Here is a 21,176-nt window from a genome sequence, read left to right as displayed (position 1 = left end):
TCAGTCCCAGCCGGTGAGGAGTCAGTCCCCGCACGAGGAGTCAGTCCCAGCCGGTGAGGAGTCAGTCCCAGCCGGTGAGGAGTCAGTCCCCGCACAAGGAGTGATGTGGAAAAGCTCTGAGGAGCCCTGGTGGCACGCTGTGCTAAGTGCTGTCCTGCTGATGATTAAAAGGAGTTAGAATCCAGCAGCTGCCCTGCGGGAGGAAGGTGGGTGGTCTCCTGTGGAGATTTACAGCCTTGGACACCCAGCGGAGGGTCACTGGGAGCTGGACGTGACGCATGCAGTGGGCAGGGGATGAGGACACTGCGTGGCCCGGTCCAGGAGGGGTCACACTCAGCACGACCCCCTTGGCTCTGGGTCGAGATCTGCCTGCCATTGGCACATTCGAGCCCACCACTGAGCACATGCCTGGAGGCCCGGCGTGGAGCCGAAGGCCTGCCGTGGTATCAAGGCTGACGCGGCGCCAACACAAAGCTTGATTTCATGGGCAATTAACTAGGGTCTCCGTGCTAGATGGAACTGCCACTCGGAGCCCAGGGCTTCTGGTTCCACTGCTTGCACGTAGCAGCCTGGCTGTCAGCTGGGGCCCAAGCAGAAGGAGGCCTGTCACTGCTTTATTTCCTAAACACCGCTGTTGGTCCAGGGAGAGGCTCAATCTGGACGGTGATTTTGGGCAGCAGGTGGGCTTACGCGTGATGCTAAATACATACTGAATCTTTAAAACGAGCAGCTCATTTGGAGCAGAAAATGAAAACGGTCTGAAGAGGGTTCTCCGTGCAGGGAGGGGTGATGACCAGCTGCCCCAGGAACCCAGGCAGCCAAGGGTGGTGGCTGACCCCCAGCCTTGTGGTGATGGGAGAGAAGTGAGTTCAGAGCCACCACCGCTGTAGCCTCCCGTTCAGCTGGCCCACGTGACTTCCTGGGGGTGAAAACTTTGGGGACAAAATGATTTTTATTCTCCTTTGCTCAGCTGTAAACTCTTGTCATTGAAGAAAGACATGGAGGAACAGGACCACCTCCATGGAGTCAGGATGGTGTTACGAGACGCTGTGAGGTCGATTCTGACTCGTCTGGGCCCCATGGGCCACGGAATGGAACGCTGCCATCTGGCACCAGCCTCCCAGCCACTGTGGCTTTGAGCCTAAGCCGCAGTGCTGCGTCGTCCGTCCTGCCGAGTGTCTTCCCTTTCCCACCGACTTTCCCAAGCACAATGTCCTTCCACAGGGACCGGTCCCTCCTGCTGTCATGCCGAAGTGTGTGAGACAAAGCTTGCCCACCCTTGCTTCTAGGGAGCACCCTCGCCGCGCTACTTCCAAGACTTTTGCTCACTCGGCTGCCAGTCCGTGGAAAAGCCAGGATTCTTCCCCAGCGTCATAGTCAAAGGCATCAGCTGCTCTTTCTTCCTGAATACTCATGACAGTTCTCTTCAGGTTCACCCAGGTTCCCACCCAAATACTTAAGAGCAGTGATGTCAGTTTGAAGACTAAGGTATGCCTGACTCATGCCATGGTCTTTTAAGTCACTTGCTATGATTCCGAGAGCTGGGCAATGAATAAGGATGACGGGAGAATTAGTTAATTGCCCTAGTTAATTGGCCTTTGAGCTGTGATCTTGCAGGAGTGTATGGAGTATCCCTTGGGCTGCCAACAGAACGAGCAGGTCTGCCTTGGAGAAGGTGGGCAAGGTTGGTGCAGCTTCTCTCTTGTACTTCGGGCCTGTTGCTAGGAGAGGCTATTCCGTGGAAAAGGGGGATGGCCAGTGAAAGAAAGGAAGACCCCCGCAAGAAGGACAGACACAGGGACTGCTGCCATGGACTCAAGTGTGTCAGAGGATGAGGACGACACAGCACAGGCCAGCACTCAGCTCCGTTGCTCATCGGGCCGCTATGAGCCATACTTGACTTCAGACTTCCTAGTAACAGCATTCCTTGTCCATGCAGATGAAGGGGTGGGAGGTGGACTGGAGGCTCGTTTTCTGGCGGGGAGGTCCCTGCTGTAGGGCAGGCCCCTGGCAGCTGTGCCCGTGGTGACCCGGGCCACCTGAGCCTCCGCAGCCCTCATCTCCAGCCCAGCCGTTACTGGAGGGAGAAGCAGCACCACGTCTGCAGCTGGAGTGCATTGTAAATATGTGCGTCATGGCTGCTTTGGAGAGAAAATGTATTTATAGCTCCTTTAGTGCCATTGCAGTCTATTGTGTAAATATGCAAATTAGGCTCCCTGATCCACCCAGCAAAATGCCGCGGAATAAAGTGTGTAAGGAAATCATCCACAGCCACCCACGACGCGGTTCCACTGCGGTCCCAGGGCTCGAGGATGTGCCAGAGGAAACGTCCACAGCAGAGCCACGGGCTTAGGGGTCAGGCTGTCCAGGTGGTAGCCTGGTATCAAGAGGGACCAGTCCCTGTGGAAGGACATACTGGTGGCTCCCTGGTCCTGGTGGCATAGTGGGTAATGTATCCTGTGGCTAATTAGAAGATCAGCAATCCAGTGCAAATTCAGTGCAAAGGGACTCAGTTCAAAACCACCAGCTGCTCCCAGGGAGAAAGATGGGTAACGTCCTCCTGTGCAATTTACAGCCTCTGAAAACTCAGGGAGAGTCAGCTATGAGTTGGTTCTGACTTAAGGATATAAACAGGAGCAGCCAGCAGGGAGGGAGAAGGGCAGGACCCCCGGTGAAGATCGACGGCCAGCAGTAGCTGGGAGTCAGGACTGACTTGAGGATGGCGGTAGCTCCCTCCACCCAACTTGGTCCTAGCCAAGAGCTACTGTCACCAGCCACTGCTCTGTTCCCACCTCCCTGTGATGAGGGGGAGAAGGCTCTGGTCTCCTCCCGGGCGCTGGGCCACCCTCCCTGCACTGAACACAAAGCTGCTGGGCGGCTGTCTCCCCAGAACAAGGGCTGGCATGGTGACAAGCAGGGGGCTGCCGACCTCAACCTGCCTCACATCTCCCTGGGAACCAGAGGTGGCTGGGCGGCCTCGTACCAGAGCCCAGGTCTGAAGGTCTGTCTGTGGAGCTGGCCGCTGCTCGTGTTAACAAGGGAACACAAGCAGGGCTCTCTGGTCCTGGGCGCCCTGTGGCTGACTATGGATTCAGCATTGGCAGCCACAGTTTTCACTGGCTGATTCCCAGAAGCCGATCACCAGGCCTTTCTTCCTAGTCCTCCTGGTCTGGACGCTCAGCTGAAATCTGCTCAGCATCTTAGTAACACACAAACCTCCGTGGACAGACAGTGCTGGACGCACACAAAGTGCACCGGCCAGGAATCGAGCTAGGGTCTCTTGCATGAAAGGCAAGAACTCTCGCACTGAGCTGTACCCCATCTTATTCCCAAGCACGCTGCCCCCCAGTCCGTACAGGACCCAGGGGCGGAAGCCGGCCGGGGCTGAGCTGCCAGAGCCCTTCAGCGGAGAAGATGAGCTGATCTGCACCTAATGTTCTGTGTCATGAGGCCTGTAATGGGTGGAGTGTCACCCAACGCCCGAGAGACTGCAAGGTGTTTAAATATTGACAATCCATAAAGGCACTGCGCTCCGCTCTGCGTCACCCCGCGGAGGGTGGGTCCCAAGTCAGGAGGCCCTCAGCCCTCAGGGCTGACCAGAAGGGGACTGTGCTTCCAAATTCTGGGCACCCAAAACAAGTGAAGGCAAAATCCTCCAAAGAAACAAAAACAAAACCCTCGCTGTCACGTCGACTCGGACTCCCAGCGACCCTGGCGGCCAGAGAGCTACTGCACAGGCTGGAGGCTGGGACTCTGCAGAAGCCGACTGCCTCCTCCTCCCACAGAACGGCTCATGGGATTGAACTGCCAACCTTTCAGTGCAAACTCAGAGCAACTCCACGCCAGACCAGCCTCCGAGGTTGTCAGTCACGAGGACAGGAGGCTGCCCATCCTCCCACGGAGCCGGAACCACTGGAGACGCCCGGCCACAGCGCTGAACCCCCACCACGGCCGGTTTCTGCTGCACCCCACTGCTGCGCCGAAGGACGGCAGGGCTGCTCACAGAGCTCCCGCGGCCGCGGGCTTTACCGAAGCAGACTGCCTCATCCTTGTCCCGCAGGACAGCTGGTGGGGCTGAGGAGGGACAGGCCCCTGAAGAAGGGCCTCATGCTCGGAAGGGGAGGGACAGCGCAGGAGAGGAAGACCCCGATGAGATGCACTGATTCAGTAACCAGGACAAGGGGGCAGGCGTGACGGAGCCAGTGAGCTTGGCTCAGGATAGGGCAGGCCTGTTGTACATCGGGTCGCTATGAGTCGGAGGCAACTCGACGACCCAGAACAACAGCTTTATCTTCTACCTCTGTATTTGTGACTGGTTTGCACTCACCATGGTCACACATGCCATCTGAAGGCACTGGCTGCGGCCCCACAAGGCACTCGCCCCCTTTCCTCCCTGTGTTTCCCATTTCCTCTCCTCTTCCTTCCTTTCCCCTTCCTGTCACCCGAGCCTTCTCCCTGGACAAATGCTGCCCTTTTGATCTGATCTGTTGATCTAAGGTGTCTGTGTCCCCCTGGGGTAACTCCTGACTTCACAATTTCTCTAATGTTTGGTTGAAAGCTGACTGAGGGGTGACTTCAGGCTCATCCTTGATGGGTGATGCAACAATTGCGATTGCCAGGTCTTTCTTCCTAGGCACCACTGAGTGGATGTGAGTCACCAACTTTACTTTGAGCAGCCAATACTAATGAGCAGCAACCTGAAGGTTTACCTAGGGAAGGCCTCACCTGACTGAGCCCCGCCCCTGCTGAGACCATGACCTATGACCAAGCCACAACTATTCACAGAGGCCCTGCTCCATCACAGAAGCCCCGCCCCATCACAGAAGCCCTGCCCATCACAGAAGCCCCGCCCCATCACAGAAGCCCTGCCCATCACAGAAGCCCCGCCCCATCACAGAAGCCCTGCCCATCACAGAAGCCCCACCCCATCACAGAGGCCCTGCCCCATTACAGAAGCCCCACCCCATTACAGAAGCCCCGCCCCATCACAGAAGCCCCACCCCATCAGAGGCCCTGCCCATCACAGAAGCCCCGCCTCCAATGGAGGCCCCGCCCCTGACAGAGAGCCATCCCACCTGACGGCCTGGCCTCAATGACATAGCCTGTAGTGGGCGTGGTGCCTGTGCTCCCCTCTGTCCACTGCAGGGTCAGCTCTGAGGAGGACTTGGTCACCGAGATGTCTCTGGGGGATCCTGGGGAGCCTTTGAAATAAAAGAACACAAATGTCAGGGTTGTGGGGATCCCTGGGAGGCGGGGGGCACCTGCTCCCCACTTCCTGTCTACACCTGACACCAACACTCATCCATACTCAAGTCTGAAGGACACTGCGTGCTCATGAGACCCCCTCCACATGTCCTCTGAGCCCTTGGTCGGCAAGTACAGGCTGCCGGTTCGGGTCCCACGGTCACAACAAGCCAGTCTTGGCAAATTCTCTGGATTCCCTGTGCTTTGAAAAGTTAGCCTGGCACTTTCTCAGAGTCCGTTACATGGTGAGAACACGATGCAACGTCTGACAACGAGCTAAGCCAGACAAGCCCTAGATTTGCACATCTGCCATTAACAAGCCCCTCAGACTGAAAACCCCCTAAAGTGCTGCTGGAACCCTAAACCTACACTGGGGGGGTGGTCCCACTGGGGACGGGGTCTTCTCTGCACAGTGGTGAGGCTGCCTTAGTGCAGGGTGTGTTTAAACATCACTTATAAGACATAAGTGAACAGACAGACATGAAGCAGCAGTCAAAGGTGGGAGTCACCCCCCAAAACCCCCAGCCCCCCCAAACAAAAAGTGGAATAGAGCCAGAATGGAGAAACAGCAAACCTTCCCCAATGTTGGTGCTCTGATTTCAGACCTCTGGGCTGCTGATCCTAAGGCTGGCAGTTCGAATCCACCAGCTGCTCTGTGGGCGAATGATGACCAGGGTTCTCTTGTACAGACAGGTCAGAAGCCCGGTGGAGGGTCTCTGTGACTTGCAGCTGGCTCAGTGGCAGTGGGTTTAAACCAGCAGAGGATGAGCCCTGCCACTGAAGCCCCGCGTGTGGGTCTCTGTCACAGCAGAGAGACCGTGAGGCCCTGCTCACTGCCCACCACCCACCACTCACCGCCCACTGCTGGGCTGGATTCACCTTCTCCACCTTTCCTGAGCATGTCCAGGCCGAGGCCAGCACTGAACCAAGCATCCATTCTGCAGACTGAGCCTGCTGCCTTGCTCGCGGGCACCCACGTGAGACTCCCCCCCCTCACCCTGTGCAGGCCCAGCCGTGACATTGGCCTGGGTCTCGGGTCCGTAGGCGATGGTCCGTGCTTGCACCCGGAAGAAGTAGGTGACCCCTTTGGTGAGGTCACGCACCTTCAGCCAGCGCTGCCAGTTGCCCTTAATGTCCACAGTCACAACCTTGCTCACACCTGCAGTGTCCGGAAGCAGAGGGGAGAGAGGAGAGGTCTCAAGTAAGAGGGACAGTGGACAGCACACACAGGCCAGGATGGCGGGGACAGGGCTCTGCGGCCGGCTGGGAGAGGATTTCTCATCATTACAGGAAGCTTAAGCAGTGATAATAGCCAATTTTCAGCGCAGATAAGTGTAATTAAGGTTTAAGCTTGATAAGTGAGCACTGACAGATGGGAAAGGGGGGGAAGACCCAAACAAGTCTCAGAACAACAATGCGGAAGGGGCTCCTCTCAGGAGCAGAAACATGGGGAGAACATTCTGGAAAGCATTCCCCTCCTACGTGACTCAGAATCATACAAATCCCTGGGTGCATACAGATACCCAAAGGCTTCCTGCCACACAACCAGCTGTCATCCTGTCAACTCCAGTCCATGACCCTGTGCCTGTCAGAGTGGTGGTCAGAGAGGAGGGTGACCGGCGGGTGGTCAGAGGAAGATGACCAGTGGATGATCAAAGATGAGGTGACCTCCTCTCCACTGCAAAGATGGGACCCTATGGTGACCCTGAGAGACCCTGCACTGGGCTGCTGTAAGTTGGAATCCACCTGACAGCAGTGTTTTGTGCTTTTAAATAGGGTTTCCATGACTGTGAGATTTCAAACTACTAGGTGGGAGGATTTTACATAAAAAACAAAACAAAAACCTCCCACCTAGTAGGATTCTGAGGCTCCGTCTAACATACTTTGGACATGTTGTGAGGAGAGACTGGTCCTTGGAGAAGGACATCACGCTTGGGAGGGTGGAGGGACAGCGCAGGAGAGGAAGGCCCTCTATGAGGTGGATTGATTCAGTGACTGGGATAATTGGGATGGGAGTGTCAGAGACAGTGCGATTGGCACAGGACAGAGTGGAGTTTAGGGCTGTTGTACATAGGGTCGCTATGAGTCGCAGGCGACTCGACGGCACATAACAACAACAACAACAACAGGTGGGGGGGGTGGCGAAGGGCCTCATGCGTCCCCTGAGGGTTCCAGCCTAGGAAACACTTTGGGGCACAGAGTGTCTCTGAGCTGGAATCCACTTGATGTTGCACAGCCACAACATGAAAGAGACCACAGGGCGTGGCCCATGTGGCCCCACAGAGAACATGCTAGAAGGAGGGATACTGCCTGCCCTCAGCCCAGCCCCACGGGCAGCCCCTCCACATGTGAGGGACCTCTGCCCCGTGGATGTGGGTGCTGCACAGTGAGCCCCCACCACCCCCTCCCCTCCCCGTGGTCTCACCCTGCACCGGCACCAGGGGCTCGTACACCACCCGGTAGCCCTGCAGGACGCCGTTGGCTGCCGCCGGCTCGCCCCATGACACGTTGAGCGTGGTCGACGTGATTTCTGAGAAGGCCAGGAAGCTGGGGGCGCTGGGAGCTGAAGGAGAGAAGACAGCCTGTCACGGAAGCTGCCGGGAGCCCAGCGTGCCCGCATGCGCCATTCGGCCAGGGCTCGGCCTCGGGCTGGATGCTGGAGGATGCGAGATCCATCACCTCGGAAGTCCCATGGTCAACTCGAAACCCAGACCCTCTGGAGGAGAGCTGGGAACAGCGCACATAAACACGGAGGGGGTCTGAGGATGAGGGGCGGCCATCATCACAGAGGAACGGGACGGGGGGTGTCCAGCCTGCCCTCCTCCAAGGTTGGGGTGACAGGGCTCTAACCCAGCACCTTCTACCTCCTCACCACTGTCCCCTCCCTCAGATGGCCATCCTACCCCAAGCTGTCTTTCCCTCCTTGTCCCCCATATCATTCGTCCTCCTCCCCCTCCTTGCCCCCTCCCTTGGCCTCCCCTCTCCCAGCAGCCTGCTCCCTGCCCCTCTGCCCCCTCTGGTGAGGCCCTGACCTAACTACCCACCCAGCATTTCCCATCCCGCAGCCCCAGAACTGCTGCCAGCAGAGGCCGAGAGGGGACGGCGTGGGCTCCTACCTGCCTGGTGGGTCCGGCCCTGCCGGGGTTCACTGGTGGGCCCATCCCCGGCCGCGTTGAAGGCGGAGATGCTGACCAGATACTTGGTGTGGCTCGTGAGGTTCTTGACCTTCACCGAGCTCTCCGGGAGGAACAGCACCTTCATCTTCTCCGTCTCGTTCCTGCTCCCAACCTCCCAGTAATAGATCTGTGAGGAAGGGATGGCGGGGGCGGTCAGCATGCACCCCGACCTGGAGGAGGCCCTCCTGTGCCTTCTCCTGGGCTTATGGGTGCTGAGGGGCATGCAGATACAGGGGGGTGGCAGGGGGAAGTCAGCATGCACCCCGTCCTGGAGGACACCCCCTGCCTTCCTCCCAGGCCCGGGGGCTGCCAAGGGGCATTCCTGGGAGAGGGACACACGGTGGCAGCAGTTCAGATGGGGATTTCTGAGTGTTCAAGCCAATGGACATGGTCGGAGAGAGCCCTGGGGCGGGGGGGGGGGGCTGAGCTCAGCAGGCGTAGTGCCCCCCACCTGCCCCAGAGCTGCCCTTCCTCCTCGCAGGGAGCCCTCGCCGTGGTCCTGGCCTCCTCCCACCCGTGTCCACCTGCCCTGACTTCCACCCCCACAGACACAGTTTTTCAAAGCCAACATCTGCATTTCCAAGCCATGTGATAAGACATGGGACAATAGTCTGTTATATGTCAGGCTGCTTACAGAAAGGCTGCTGGTTTGAATCTCCCTGTTCGTCCTTGGGAGAAAGATGTGGCAGTCTGCCCCGTGAAGGTGTGCGGCCTCAGGGTGCCCCCAGAGCGGCCGTGGGCAGGACCAGAGTTACAGCAAGGGCTATGCTGGAGACACCGAGCTCGGGGGCACCCAGAGCCCCATCCTCCTCCTCCACCTCGCACTGCCAGCTCCACGTGCTCAGGTGGGCGCCACGCCCAAGGCCCGGGATCGCTCCCGTCACAGCTCCTGTCACAGCTGGCCCTGGAGCCTCCGCCAGTGCCACAGCGGCCGGCAGCCCAGAGACAATTGGCCCAAGCTCCACCTCGGCCACGGGAACCCAGCCCCGGCCAGCTCGGGAGCCGATTGTGACTCAGGGTCCATTCTCAGAGCCATCAGATTGTGTCAGTTCCAAGCTGACCCTCCAGTGGGCTTTGCGAGGCAGGAACCCGCATGGGAAGACACTGTTCATGTTTCTCCCGAGCAGCAGCTGGTGGGTTTGAACTGCGGACCTTTGGGTAGTGCAGTCAACCAGAGCGCCTTTTCCTAGGCTAACTGTTGTTATGTGCCACTGAGTCAAATATGAGCCACAGTGACCATGAACATCAGACCTGAGCCCCGTCCTGCCCTGCGCCGTCCTCACGCCGACACACAAAAGCCCCTGCTGCGGTCACTGTGTCGGGTCCGTCTCGCTGACGGTCGTCCTCTCTTTCACTGACCTTCCAGTTTTCCAAGCACGATGTCCCTCTCCAGGGAAGAGTCTCTCCCAGCAACATGCCCACGGTCTGGGAGACGGTCACCTTCTCTTCCGTTCTGGCTGCACTTTCTCCAGGACACACCTGCTCGCTCTTTCGGCGGTCCCTGGGCTATTCGGTTCTCACCCTTGTCAGCTGTCATCCTTGTTCACTGCCCAGCTCTCAGATGCACACCACGTGACTGAAGAGACCACGGCCCGAGTGAGGCACGCCTGGTCTTCCAGCTGACATCAGGGCTCTTCAGCAGTCTGGAGAGGTCTGTGACAGCTGACGAGCCCGGTCCTACACACCCCTGACTGCTGCGTGTGGACTGGATTCAAGGAGGATGAAATGGGTGACGACCATCTCTCATGCTGTTGCTGTTGGTCCAGCGGTGGGAGTTTTGTCTTCTTGGTGTTGAGGTGCAATCCATATTGAAGGCTGGAGTCTGCAGGGCTCCTTGTTGTTATTGTTGTGCACCTCTGAGTCAGAAGGCCCCCCACCCCCCAGCTGACCTCTGATGGATTTTCAGAGCCAGTAAATCACATCGGAGGAGACTACCCCTCCTTCTCCCATGGAGCAGCTGGTGGATTCAAACCACGTTTCTTTGGGATTGTAACACAGTGAAACCCAGGTGGTTCCATGGCCACGTTGGCGGCCCCTGACAGCAGCTCTTCTGAACGTCCATTATCAATGCAGCCTGGGTGCTACTGAATGAAGGTGTCTGAGCCGGGGCGTCCAGAGAGTCCACCCTCAGCACACCACACCCAGCCCACTGGCATCGAGTCCCTGCGGACAGAGCAGAACCTCACGCTGGGTCCCCAAGGCTGAGGGTCTCCACGGGGGCTGACCGCCGCATCCTCCTCCAGGGAGTGGCTGGATGCCGAATGCTTTAACTACGGTGCCACCGTCCCGTTAGAAGCTGGACGCTTTAACTGCTGTGCGCCCTCCCCGTCCTCTGCCGATGAAATCAGAGCTCTGCTCACACAGGCCCAGCAGCCTCAAGATCAATATCCAAGTTCAATGCCATTGTCATTAAGGAAATGAGAAGAGATACTCTGGGCACACACAGAGAGCAGCTGGCCTCGGGGGACAGCGCTCCCAGTGCTGGGCTGACCACCATCTCATTAATCACGTAACACCCCTGGCCAGGAGAAGGCATCCGTTTTCATAAAACATCCACAAAAATCATCCCAAATGGACGTTTAATTGGCCCGATATCAGGAGGTGGGGCAAGCATCCGGCATTGATCAGAGGAGGCCAGGGCCGCCGAGGGGAGCTGGCGAGTTTCCTGTCGGACCGTTTGGAACAAGGCTCCAGGGCCCGGGAGTGAGTGAGAGGGGGCTTCGGTGGGTGTAGGGGGACACACCGCCTCCACCAGCGGACCAGGTCCTCGTCAGTGGACGCTGTCTTCTGCCCACCTGCTCCTGCCCCTAATCCCGCCTCTGCAATGTGTGCTGGAGCCTCGTGGCGCGGTGGTTACGTGCTCAGCTCCTCACAGAAAGGTCAGTGGTTCTGACCCACCAGCCTCTCTGGGGAGGAAGGGGCAGTCTGCTCTGTAAAGATCTGCAGGCTTGGAAGCCCCACAGGCAGTTCTGCTCTGTCCTGAAGGACCCAGTGGGTCAGAACCAGCAGTGCCCGACAGAAACAATGCCCCCGAGTACAGAGGTCCCAAGAGAGGCCGAAGCAGGGAGCGTCCCCAGCTCACCTCCCCCACCAGCAGCCTGCCCCCCAGACAGCGGGCCGGCCAGTAGAACCCATGCAGACTCTTCAGCAGCACCCCATCCACCCCCCATCCCAGCTCTGGTGCTGGACGCTGCCATAGTCCGAGGTGGGGGCTGAGGGACATGCAGTGACAGGAGACAGGTGTCACATGCGCAGGCTTGCCTTGTAGCCTTGGATGTTCCCATTCTGGCTCTCGGGAGGCGGGGGGTCCCACGTCACCTCCAGCTGGCTGGCTGTGAGGGGGTTCACTTGCACATTCTGGGGGGGCATTGCAGGGGCTGTGGAGAGAGAGAGGAGAGAGCTGAACGGAGCTGAGGGGTGGGCTTCACACTCCAAGGCCCCCTGGCTTCCACAGGGTCATCCCTCAGGTGAGTCCTCTGTGACAGGACCCCCTGCCTGGAAGGTGTGTTAATGCACACAGGAAATGCATATGGGGGTGCAGCGGGTGCAAGAAGGTCACCGAGAGAAAACGAGAAAAGCTTTCCCAACGTTCACACATGTCTGTGTGCACTCGTGTCTATGTGCCACTGTGTGTGTGCCAATCTCACTGTCTCTAACACACCTATCCCCATGACCCCAGTCACTGAATCAACCCACCTCATCGAGGGTCGTCCCCTTCTGCACTGCCCCTCCACCCTCCCAAGCATGACATCCCTCTCCAAGGACTGGTCACTCCTTACAACATGTCCAAAGTATGTCAGATGAAGCTTCAGAATCCTTGCCTCTAAGGAGAAGCCTGGCTTCACCCTCTCCAGGACAAACCTGTCTGTTCTCCTGGCAGTCCATGGTATATTCAACACTCTTCTCCAGCACCACAGCTCAAAGGCATCAACTCTCTTTCTATAATCCCTAGTCATTGTCCAGCTCTCTGATGCAAAGCAAGTGATTGCAAAGACCGTGGCCTATATCAGGCACACCCCTGTCTCCAGACTGACATCATTGTTCTTCAGTACTTTGCAGAGGCCTCTGACAGCAGAATTTCTCAATACATCTTTTAACTTCCTGGCTGCTGGTGCCAAGAGTGTTGATTGTGAAGCCAAGAAAACTAAAGCTATTTACAATCTCAGTCTCTTCACCATCCATCACAATGCTGTCAATTGTCTCAGTGGTGATAATCTTTTTTTTCCTTGATACTGAGCTTCAATTCATATTGAAGGCTGCAGTCTTTGACCTTCTGCAGCAAGTGCTTCAGGTCTTAGTTTCAGGAAGCAAGGTTGTATCATCTGTATAACGCAGGTTGTTGATGAATCTTCCTCCAATCCTGATGCCACGTTTCTCCTCATAGAGCCCGGCATCCTGGATAATCTGTTTTGCATACAGATTGAAAAGGTATGGAGATAGGACACATCCTGGTGTACACCCTTCCAATTTTGAACCATACAATTTTCCCTTGCTCTGTTCTGATGACTGCCTCTTGGTCCATGTATAGGTTTTGCATAAGCATGATCAAAAGTTCTGGGATTACCATTCTTTTCAGAATTAGTCACAGTTTATTGTGATCCACACAGCCAAATGCCTTTGCATACATAGTCAATGAAACACAGATAGACATTCCTCTGGTACTCCTTGCTTTCAGCCAAAAATCCACCTCCCATTAGCTACAATATCCCTAGTACCATGGTCTCTTCTAAACCCAGTCTGCACTTACGGTAGTTCTCTGTTGATGTGCTGTTCCAGTAGTTTTTGGATAATCTTCAGGAGACCTTTGCTTACATGTGATACTGCTATTGTTCAATAATTTCAACACTGTTGAATCATCTTTCTTTGGAATAAGAACAAAGATCAATCTCTTCCAGTCAGTTGGCCAGCTGGTTGTCCTCCAGATTTCTTAGCACTACTTGGTGAGCACATCCAGGGCAGCATCTATTTGTTGAAATATATCAACTGGTGTACCATCAATTCCTGGGGCCTTGTTTTTTTGCCAATTCTTTCAGAGCAGCTTGAACTTCTTCATCACCACAGGCTCTGTGGCGTACATACACATAGATGTACGTATGTCTATTAGACGCCATTGAGAAAATTTCCACATGTCAGGGAAGAACTGGCTCATAGGATTTCTGAGAACATAATCTTTATAGTCAAGTGTAAAAGTCCCAAAAGTCCTCTCAGCTGGACCAGTCGGCAACATCACGGAAGGTAGATAAAAGATCAGTGTTGTCCAGGACTTTGTTCCACTTGGCTCCACAGTCAATTCCCATTGAAGCAGCTGTCCAAAAATCAAAGCATTTTGCTTCACAAATCTGCTGTCCAGGGCCCGTTAATGTGTTAAAGAAAAAGGTTGCCACTTTAAAGACTAAGGTGTGTTTGGTCCAAGCCATTGTACTTTCAGTTGCGTCCTGCGCATGTAGAAGTGGACAGTGAACAGGGAAGCCCAGCACAGACTTAATGGTTTGAGCTGCGATGCTGACAGGCAGTGCTGGCTGCCCAATGGAATGTCAGGACACACACATCTGCCTGGATGGACACACGGCCAGGGTGCTCTGTAGAGGCTGGGATGATGAGGCCTTTCTCCTACACTGGGCATGTCCAGAGGGGCCAGTCCTTGGGGAAGGGCATCACGCTGGGGAGCAGAGGGTCCGTGAAGGACGAGAAGCCCCTTTCGGAGCTGTCACCAGGGGGGTGAGGCTGGTGGGCACTGCGAGGCTGGGCTGGGAGCTGTCGTAGACCCGGGGCCTGGACTCAGCACGGTCACGAGGGCACCGAGCAGCAGTCGTTATGGGAGCAGAGTGCCCGCTTTTCTCCCACGGAGCCTCTGGTGGGTTCCAGCTGCCCACCTTCCAGCTAGCGTGGGGTGCTTCACCCATGCCACCAGGGTGCCTCCTGCTGTCGGCCGGCCGAGGATGTGTGGAAGGGCCCGTCTCCAGAGCGACCCCACATGTGGGCTCTTGGGAGGGAACGACCTTCAGGAGTCATCCTTTCGCACACCCCCTCCCCACCCCTGGCACCCCCATGCAGGATAAAATAGTAATTAACGCCCACTGGGCCCGGCACCGACTATTTATTCTGTTCTAACTGTGCGACGGCCGTCTTATCACTGCCCACCCTGCCGTTTGTGGACGTGTTAATAGCCCACGCCAGATGCTGCGTCTCATTATCAGAAATTCTTATTTACTGCTCCATTAAACAACAGAATCGCACAAAAAAACAATTCAATCAAAACTAACTGGAGGGATTTTAACAGCCACATTAATAATCCCAAACATAAATAAAGTTAATGTCTTCTGCATGTTTGCCATCGGCAACTCGATCGAAAAATTACTGCTGTACAATTAACATGTGAGTGCGCACCCCTTACCCTGACGGTGGTCCAACGTCCGCATGACCCCCACCCCTCATCGCCACCTCCCCAGGTCTCCCCCACAGACAACCCGCCAGACCTGCTCCGAGGACCTGAAAACAGGCCCCGGGCTTAGTGCCTGGAGCGAATTCGGACTCACACGCTCTACACACGGGACAGTGGACCGGCCCATGGGACTGCAGAGGTGGCCACCTGTGCAGAGCAGACGGCCAGGTCCCACTCCCGCAGAGCCACGGGGCTGAACCACTGGCCTTCAAGTCAGCAGCCAGGAGCTTACCTACTGCGTCACTCAGGAACTCTGAGACATTTCTAGGTGCCCCAAGCTGATCCCCACTGTCACCCCAGGGACTGAGCAGAGGCCCTCCACGCCATGATCAATACAGACTCGGTTCCAGCCCACCTTTACATACAACAGGCCGGAATCCGGTGCCAGCCTCCCAGTCTCTGCTGCACTCACGTCACTGTCAGTCCATCATGATACGTGTCTTCTGCTTCCTCACTGACCCTCTACTTTCCCAAGGTTGATGTGCTCCTCTCAGGACTGTTTTCTCCTGACAACATGCCTGGGGAATCCACGGGTCAGTTCTACTGTCTCCTACAGGCACGGTTACTCAGAACCAAAGGAATACTGGGGGCTTTGAGTTTTCATTCATTTGGTTTTAAACTTCAGGGCATAGATCACCAGGTCTTTCTCCTGTGGAGCCTCGTGTGAACCACCAGGCCACCATCCAGGAGATGCCCACCCACAGTGCCCCTGGGGACAGAGTGGAACCACCCTCGGACCCCGAGGCCCTAGTCCTCACGGGAGCAGAGCAGAGGCCTGGGGGTGGGGAGTGGTGAACTCCACGTTTAGCAGTGAACACAGACAGGCATTACCTGTGAGGTCTCTCTGACAAGGCCTGGAAATAGCAGCGTTTCAGGCCAGGCTTTCTGGCATTTGCCTATGTAGAGATGGCCTGCAAACAGCAGGACCGGAACACATGACATGGGAAGGGCTTTGGGTCAGCACAGCGGTGTTGTTCATGATCCCAAAGGATCCCAGGGCACAGCCAGGGACCGCCACCCCTGGATCAGACCCCACAGGTGGTTATCACAGGAACACAGCGGTGTCCAGCCAGGGACCGCCATTCCTGGACCCCACAAGTGGTCATCACAGGGACAGTACATGGCTTTGGAGGGACACCAACATGGGACAGCCATGGTGGGTTCTGCAGATTTCCACGAGCCAACAAAGGGGTGACTTCTTAACCACTGTCCTTCATGCCGGGAAGGGTTCAGCTCCCAGTGCCGTAGGGCCCCGGTCAGTCCTGAGCCGTCCGCACCATCAGGTCCACGTTGCCCCTGTGGGACTCACAGCTTCCAAGAGCTGCCTCAGAAGTGAATCACCAGGCTTTCCCGCCCACCTCAGTGTGGCAGCTCAGACGCCTGTCTGGTGCGCTCTATTAAAGAGCAGCTGGAGGGCTTGTCCACGCTGCTGCCGCTGCTGCTAGGAGGCGCCGTCCACCGAGACTCAGAGCCTCACCCGTGGCGTCCACGCAGCGTCCGCCCGCGCCAGCCTGCCCACTGCTGTCACGCTCCAGTCCACCTCGCCAAGGGCCACCCTCTCGTTCACAGACTCTCTGCTTTTCCAGGCACGTCGTCTTTTCCCAAGGGCTGGCATCTCATCACACACTTTGAGACAAAGTTACTCCATCCTGACCTCCAAGGAGTACCTGGGTCCACTGCCTCTTTGTTCTTGGGTCAGTCCAGAGGATGTTCAACTCTTCTTGCTAACACCACAACTCAAAGGCATCGGTTCTTCTGTCAGCGTCCACCTTTCAGAAGCGTAGGAAGCCACCGGAAAGGAGCACCGAGTGCTGCATCCCACCGCGGGGTTGTATGTACCGTCCAATCAGAGCTGACCCTCACCCTCCAGCCGATTCTCAAGGGCCGTTAACCACGAAGTCGCAATTGCTCATCTTTCTCCCATAGAGCAGCTGCTGGATTTGAACCTTGTGCCTTCAGGCTGGCAGCGCAGCTCCTTATCACGGGACTATCAGAGTCCCCGGGACCATACACAGGACATTTCAAGGTGTTGTTTAGCACCTTAAAAGAGGTAGGGGAGATTATGGAGGATTGTGGGAGATAAGGTTCATAAGGGGATGGGGATAGAAAGAGGTGTGGATGGGGGTAAGAAGGGAGAGAGGGAAGGAGGAAGTGGAGATGGAGGGAGGGCTTGTGGATGGAGGGAGGAGGTGGGGCGACCCTCCACGGGATTTCTGAGGCTGTAAATCCCAACACGTGCAGGGGAAAGGTGGACCACTTCCTCTTGTGTGTGTGATTGCTACTGAGGCCCCCGGGGGTCAGCTCCCAGTGGGCCCCGACTCAGCAGTACATACGCTAAGGAATCCTCACAGCAGCAGACACCTGGCTGGGGATGCAAACCGTCCACCTTCATGTTACTGAGAAATAACTTCAGGTTGTTTTCGCACACAGCAGGCTCTCAATGAACGCCTGTTTTTATTCCTACTGTTGTATGTGCCGGTGAGTCAGAACTGACACATAGCTGACCCTCCCGGGGGTCTTCAGAGGCAGTAAATGGCCTAGGAGTTGAAGGCTCATCTATCTCTGGCAGAGCATCCGCTGATTCGAACCTGGTGCCTTTGGGACTGCAGCACAGCTTCTTACTCCCAGGACCCCAGAGCCCCCCGGTAAATGCACCACACCATCCAGGAACTTGGTCATAATTCTACGTCTCTACTCATACACAGCTCGGCTTACTGGCGCCCACAGATGAGACCGTGGACATTGAGAGGGGAAATCGCTGCGGTTTCCCTAACCTGGTCGCCTTGTGTTCCACTGATAATGAACTAGAGGCCTTGCCGGATGAGGTATCGCCGCCCAGTGGGAACGGTCACAGCAACCACTGTTCATGGAACTCCACCTTGCAGACAGAGCTCTGCTCCTTTAAAGTTCCCTAACAGGCCCGCAGACGGGCTTATCTGTCACTAGGGGGAGCTAAAAGAGCTCGAAACGTGGGACGAGTGTCCTTCCAGCGTGGTGATGAAGAGTTTGAGGACTCAGCAGAGGATGCAGACCGCATGCTTGACGCCGTTGGGGAGTCTTTAAAAACCCAAGAAGCCAGTAGGTCATGACGGGACCCAAATGCCAGAATCATGGAAACACCACGTGGTAGGAATAGGGGGTGTCCACCTCCTTCCCCTTCTCTGTCAACATGCATGCGGGGGGCCAGGCACGCCCTGTCTCCTTTCTTGGGGAGCAAAGGGCCTCTTTTCTGCTGTACTTTGTTGGGTGAGGGGCCCCGTGGTGAAGCTCCCCGCTGCCGACACGGGAAGGCTGTTAACAATGGAGCCCTCGGTGGTTCAGCTGAGGAAAGGCCTGGCAGTCGGCTCCTGAGAAGATCACCTAAAGGGACAGAGGGAAGCCGAACGCCCGGCCGGTCCCGTCCCGACTTCCAGTGACCCTCCGCCAGGCTCCGAGGCTCTGAGTCGTCTCTGCCTCAACTTTCTCTCACTGACTTACTGGGGGGTTTGAACCACTGACCTCACAGCTCAATGAACAGGGAGCTATGTAATGCACTGCACCACCAGCACGTCTTCTTGCGAAGATCACGGCCTAGGAAGCCGTGGGGGCAGCTGTTCTCGGTCACACGGGTCGATATGAGCCCGAGGTGAAGGCCCCAGCAGCAGACGCACACACTGACCTGGCCTCAGGCACCGGAGCGGCAGCCAGAGTCCCAGGGCCAGCAGCTGGGGCAGAGCGGGGCAAGTGGCTGGAACCCCGGTTCTCAGTCTCAACCACCCCAACAGGGCTGGGACTGACCAGAGCCTGACTAACACACCCTGTGGAGTTCCTGGGCCTGCAGTCTTCATGCAAGCCCACCACTCTATCTCCTGAGGAGCAGCTGGTGGGTTTGAACTGCCGACCAGTTGGTTTGCAGGCCAACCCATGATGCACTGTGCCCCAGAGCGCTCTACATCACATAGCAAGGGGGAATAGATGCAATGATGTGATACTTCAGATAGTAAGGAAACCAAAGCAGGACTTGGCCATCCACTGTGAGCTATCGTCCACTGGCCTCCTTTAACCGTGACCCCACGCACCGAGAAAGGGAGCCCTGGCTGGCCCTGGGCCAGCCCACAACCAGCCCAGGGGATTTGCAGGTTTTCCTCGTCTGTCTTAGCCTGGAAGCCTGGTGGGCATCTGAGCCGCTCACACGCCTCTGCTGGTGGCAGTGCAAGAAGCCGCCCCCGATGGCGAGGCCGGGGTTCTACTCCTGAGCTGCTGGAGGTAAAGGTGTGACCGAGCCAGCCCATGCCATTTGGGGCCCATGCACCTCCTTGCCACCAGCTCCGGGGCTCTGCAGTGAAGGGGACACCTCGACATGAGACACACAGCCGTGAGGGCTGGCAGCTCCTGTCACCATGGCCTCCCTCCCGCAGCCCCCGCCCCCCAAAGCCCAGCTTACCGGCCTCTCCCACAAAGACCTCCACGGGCGAGCTGGCCGGGCTCTCACCCACAATGTTGTAGGCCGTCAGGACCACCTCGTAGCGTCTGTATTTCCTCAGATCTGCAGACAGAGGAAACGTGGTCAGCACACACAGGGCCACCTCCCAGCCAATGGAGGCACTGCGGCCTGTGATGACACTCAGGGCTGCACTACCCAGGACACTGGTGACCCAAAGAGTCCATTCACTTCCTAGTGACCCTGCAGGAAGGACAGAGCAGAACTGCCCCAGGGGCTTCTGTAAAGAGCACCTGCATCCAGCCCAGCCCACTGCCTGAGACCATGCCAACTCCTAGTGACCAGCAGGGCCGGGAGAACTGCGACGCGGGGCTTCCATGTCGTAATCTTTACAGCAGGGACCTCCGGCAGAACAGTGCATTGCTTGTTGGAGGGCCAATGGAAAGGCTGAGTGTTCAAATGCACCAGCTGCACTGAGGGTCTAAGATTTATAACCTTGGAAATGTGATGGAGGGTTGATGGAATCAACTCAAGGACAGTGCACTTGGTCATGAATTGGACATGTAAAAAAATCAGCGAATGTGTTATATATATATATATTTATATCACAATGACATTTAAGTGAATTAAAAATAGCGTAAATGCCATTGGGGAAAGAGTAGATAGATTTAATAATGAGCATTGAGACATTTAGTTATCCATTAGAGGTAAAATGAAGGAAGCAATGCAGATCCTTCCTGGAAATGTCCATTTGTTTAAACAGATCCTCCTCTCTGTTTCTGTCCCATAGTGCTCCCTCATCTCTAAAAACACACATCAATGAGGGCATAACAAGGTCAGGAACAAGGTCGGAGCAAAAGAAGGGGTGGCTGACTGTCTCTGTAAACACCTGCCCCTTGGCCATGAGACCTGAGGGACCAGATGGTGCCTGCCTACCAGTACTGAATATTTTGAGTAAGTATTTTACCATGATAAAAAGAAGGGAAAATACAGAACTGAATTTCTAATTTCATGGAATCCAGACTTTCTGGATCCAAGGAGGCTGGTGAACTACTGACCCAAGTGCCCTGAGATGATCTTTAAATTTTAAGCCAAACATACACCTGAAACCTTCTTAAAACCAGACAGTAGTTCACTTAACTGCTAAAAAATGTCTGTGCCGAACATTACGTTCTTTGAAGAACTATGGACATAGAACCAAAGTCACCCAGCCCCTGGACAGATCGAAGTCTCAGCGAGCAGCGAACTAGTTCATTGGGAGGGACAACTCAGAAAAGGACGTGCAGGACGTCACCCGGGTCACTGAACTGGGCCTGGCTGGGTTGGTGCCTTGTTTGCTGTGAATATTTTCAGCCACAACAGAAATAAATCATTAAAAAGCAAAACCAATCGTATACCACTGTCCAGAGCGCTGTGAAAGCTGGGAGAAACCGGATATTCCGAGTGTGTGCAGGACAGCAGCGTGAGCAGAACGTTCCCATCCCACTGGAAGGACAAGCAGCAGCTTTACATGTGCACACTCGCACGCCTGAGTTTACAGAACAGCGCTGACACAAGCCCAAGAGTATCGTCAAATCAGACGTGGCAACGCAGCCACGAAGAGCAGCGGCAGTGGCCACGCAGCCCGTGTGGGGGCTGAGCAACGGCGGGTGCCCATCACGCCGGCAACGGACAACTCAGCCCTGCGGACCCGGCTTCTCTGAAAAGTTTAATCTTTTGCTCAGATGGCTGCTTGCGCATTAATTTAGACTTTTTAGAAGGATTGCATTTACATATTATTTATCTTGGGGGGAAATGTCAGAACAGATGGAGGAAGGCTGCGGGCGGCACTGAAGACAACAGGCGTGTCTAACGCAGCCTTTGCTTTTTAATGAAACGTCCTGGGAAGACCTGA

At 56.0% G+C, this 21,176-nt stretch overlaps 1 protein-coding gene across 1 annotated transcript in view; it reads right to left on the bottom strand.

Moving 5' to 3' along the window:
• Window positions 1-21,176, bottom strand: part of SDK1 (sidekick cell adhesion molecule 1) — a 613,965-nt gene that overhangs the window by 33,537 nt on the left and 559,252 nt on the right. Inside the window, exons 35-40 of the mRNA XM_006889744.1 lie at window positions 19,286-19,387; window positions 11,682-11,797; window positions 8,361-8,547; window positions 7,670-7,807; window positions 6,242-6,403; window positions 5,076-5,201 (exon numbers count right to left, since the gene is read on the bottom strand). Coding sequence (XP_006889806.1) covers window positions 5,076-5,201; window positions 6,242-6,403; window positions 7,670-7,807; window positions 8,361-8,547; window positions 11,682-11,797; window positions 19,286-19,387 — 831 coding nt within the window. The remainder of the gene's footprint in view (window positions 1-5,075; window positions 5,202-6,241; window positions 6,404-7,669; window positions 7,808-8,360; window positions 8,548-11,681; window positions 11,798-19,285; window positions 19,388-21,176) is intronic.

Source organism: Elephantulus edwardii, unplaced genomic scaffold, assembly GCF_000299155.1.
Source record: "Elephantulus edwardii isolate Elephantulus edwardi_28Jun2011 unplaced genomic scaffold, EleEdw1.0 scaffold00080, whole genome shotgun sequence".
Lineage (NCBI taxonomy): Eukaryota > Metazoa > Chordata > Mammalia > Macroscelidea > Macroscelididae > Elephantulus > Elephantulus edwardii.
Note: the sequence above shows the minus strand (reverse complement) of the source record. Positions and strands in the feature narration are given on the sequence as shown.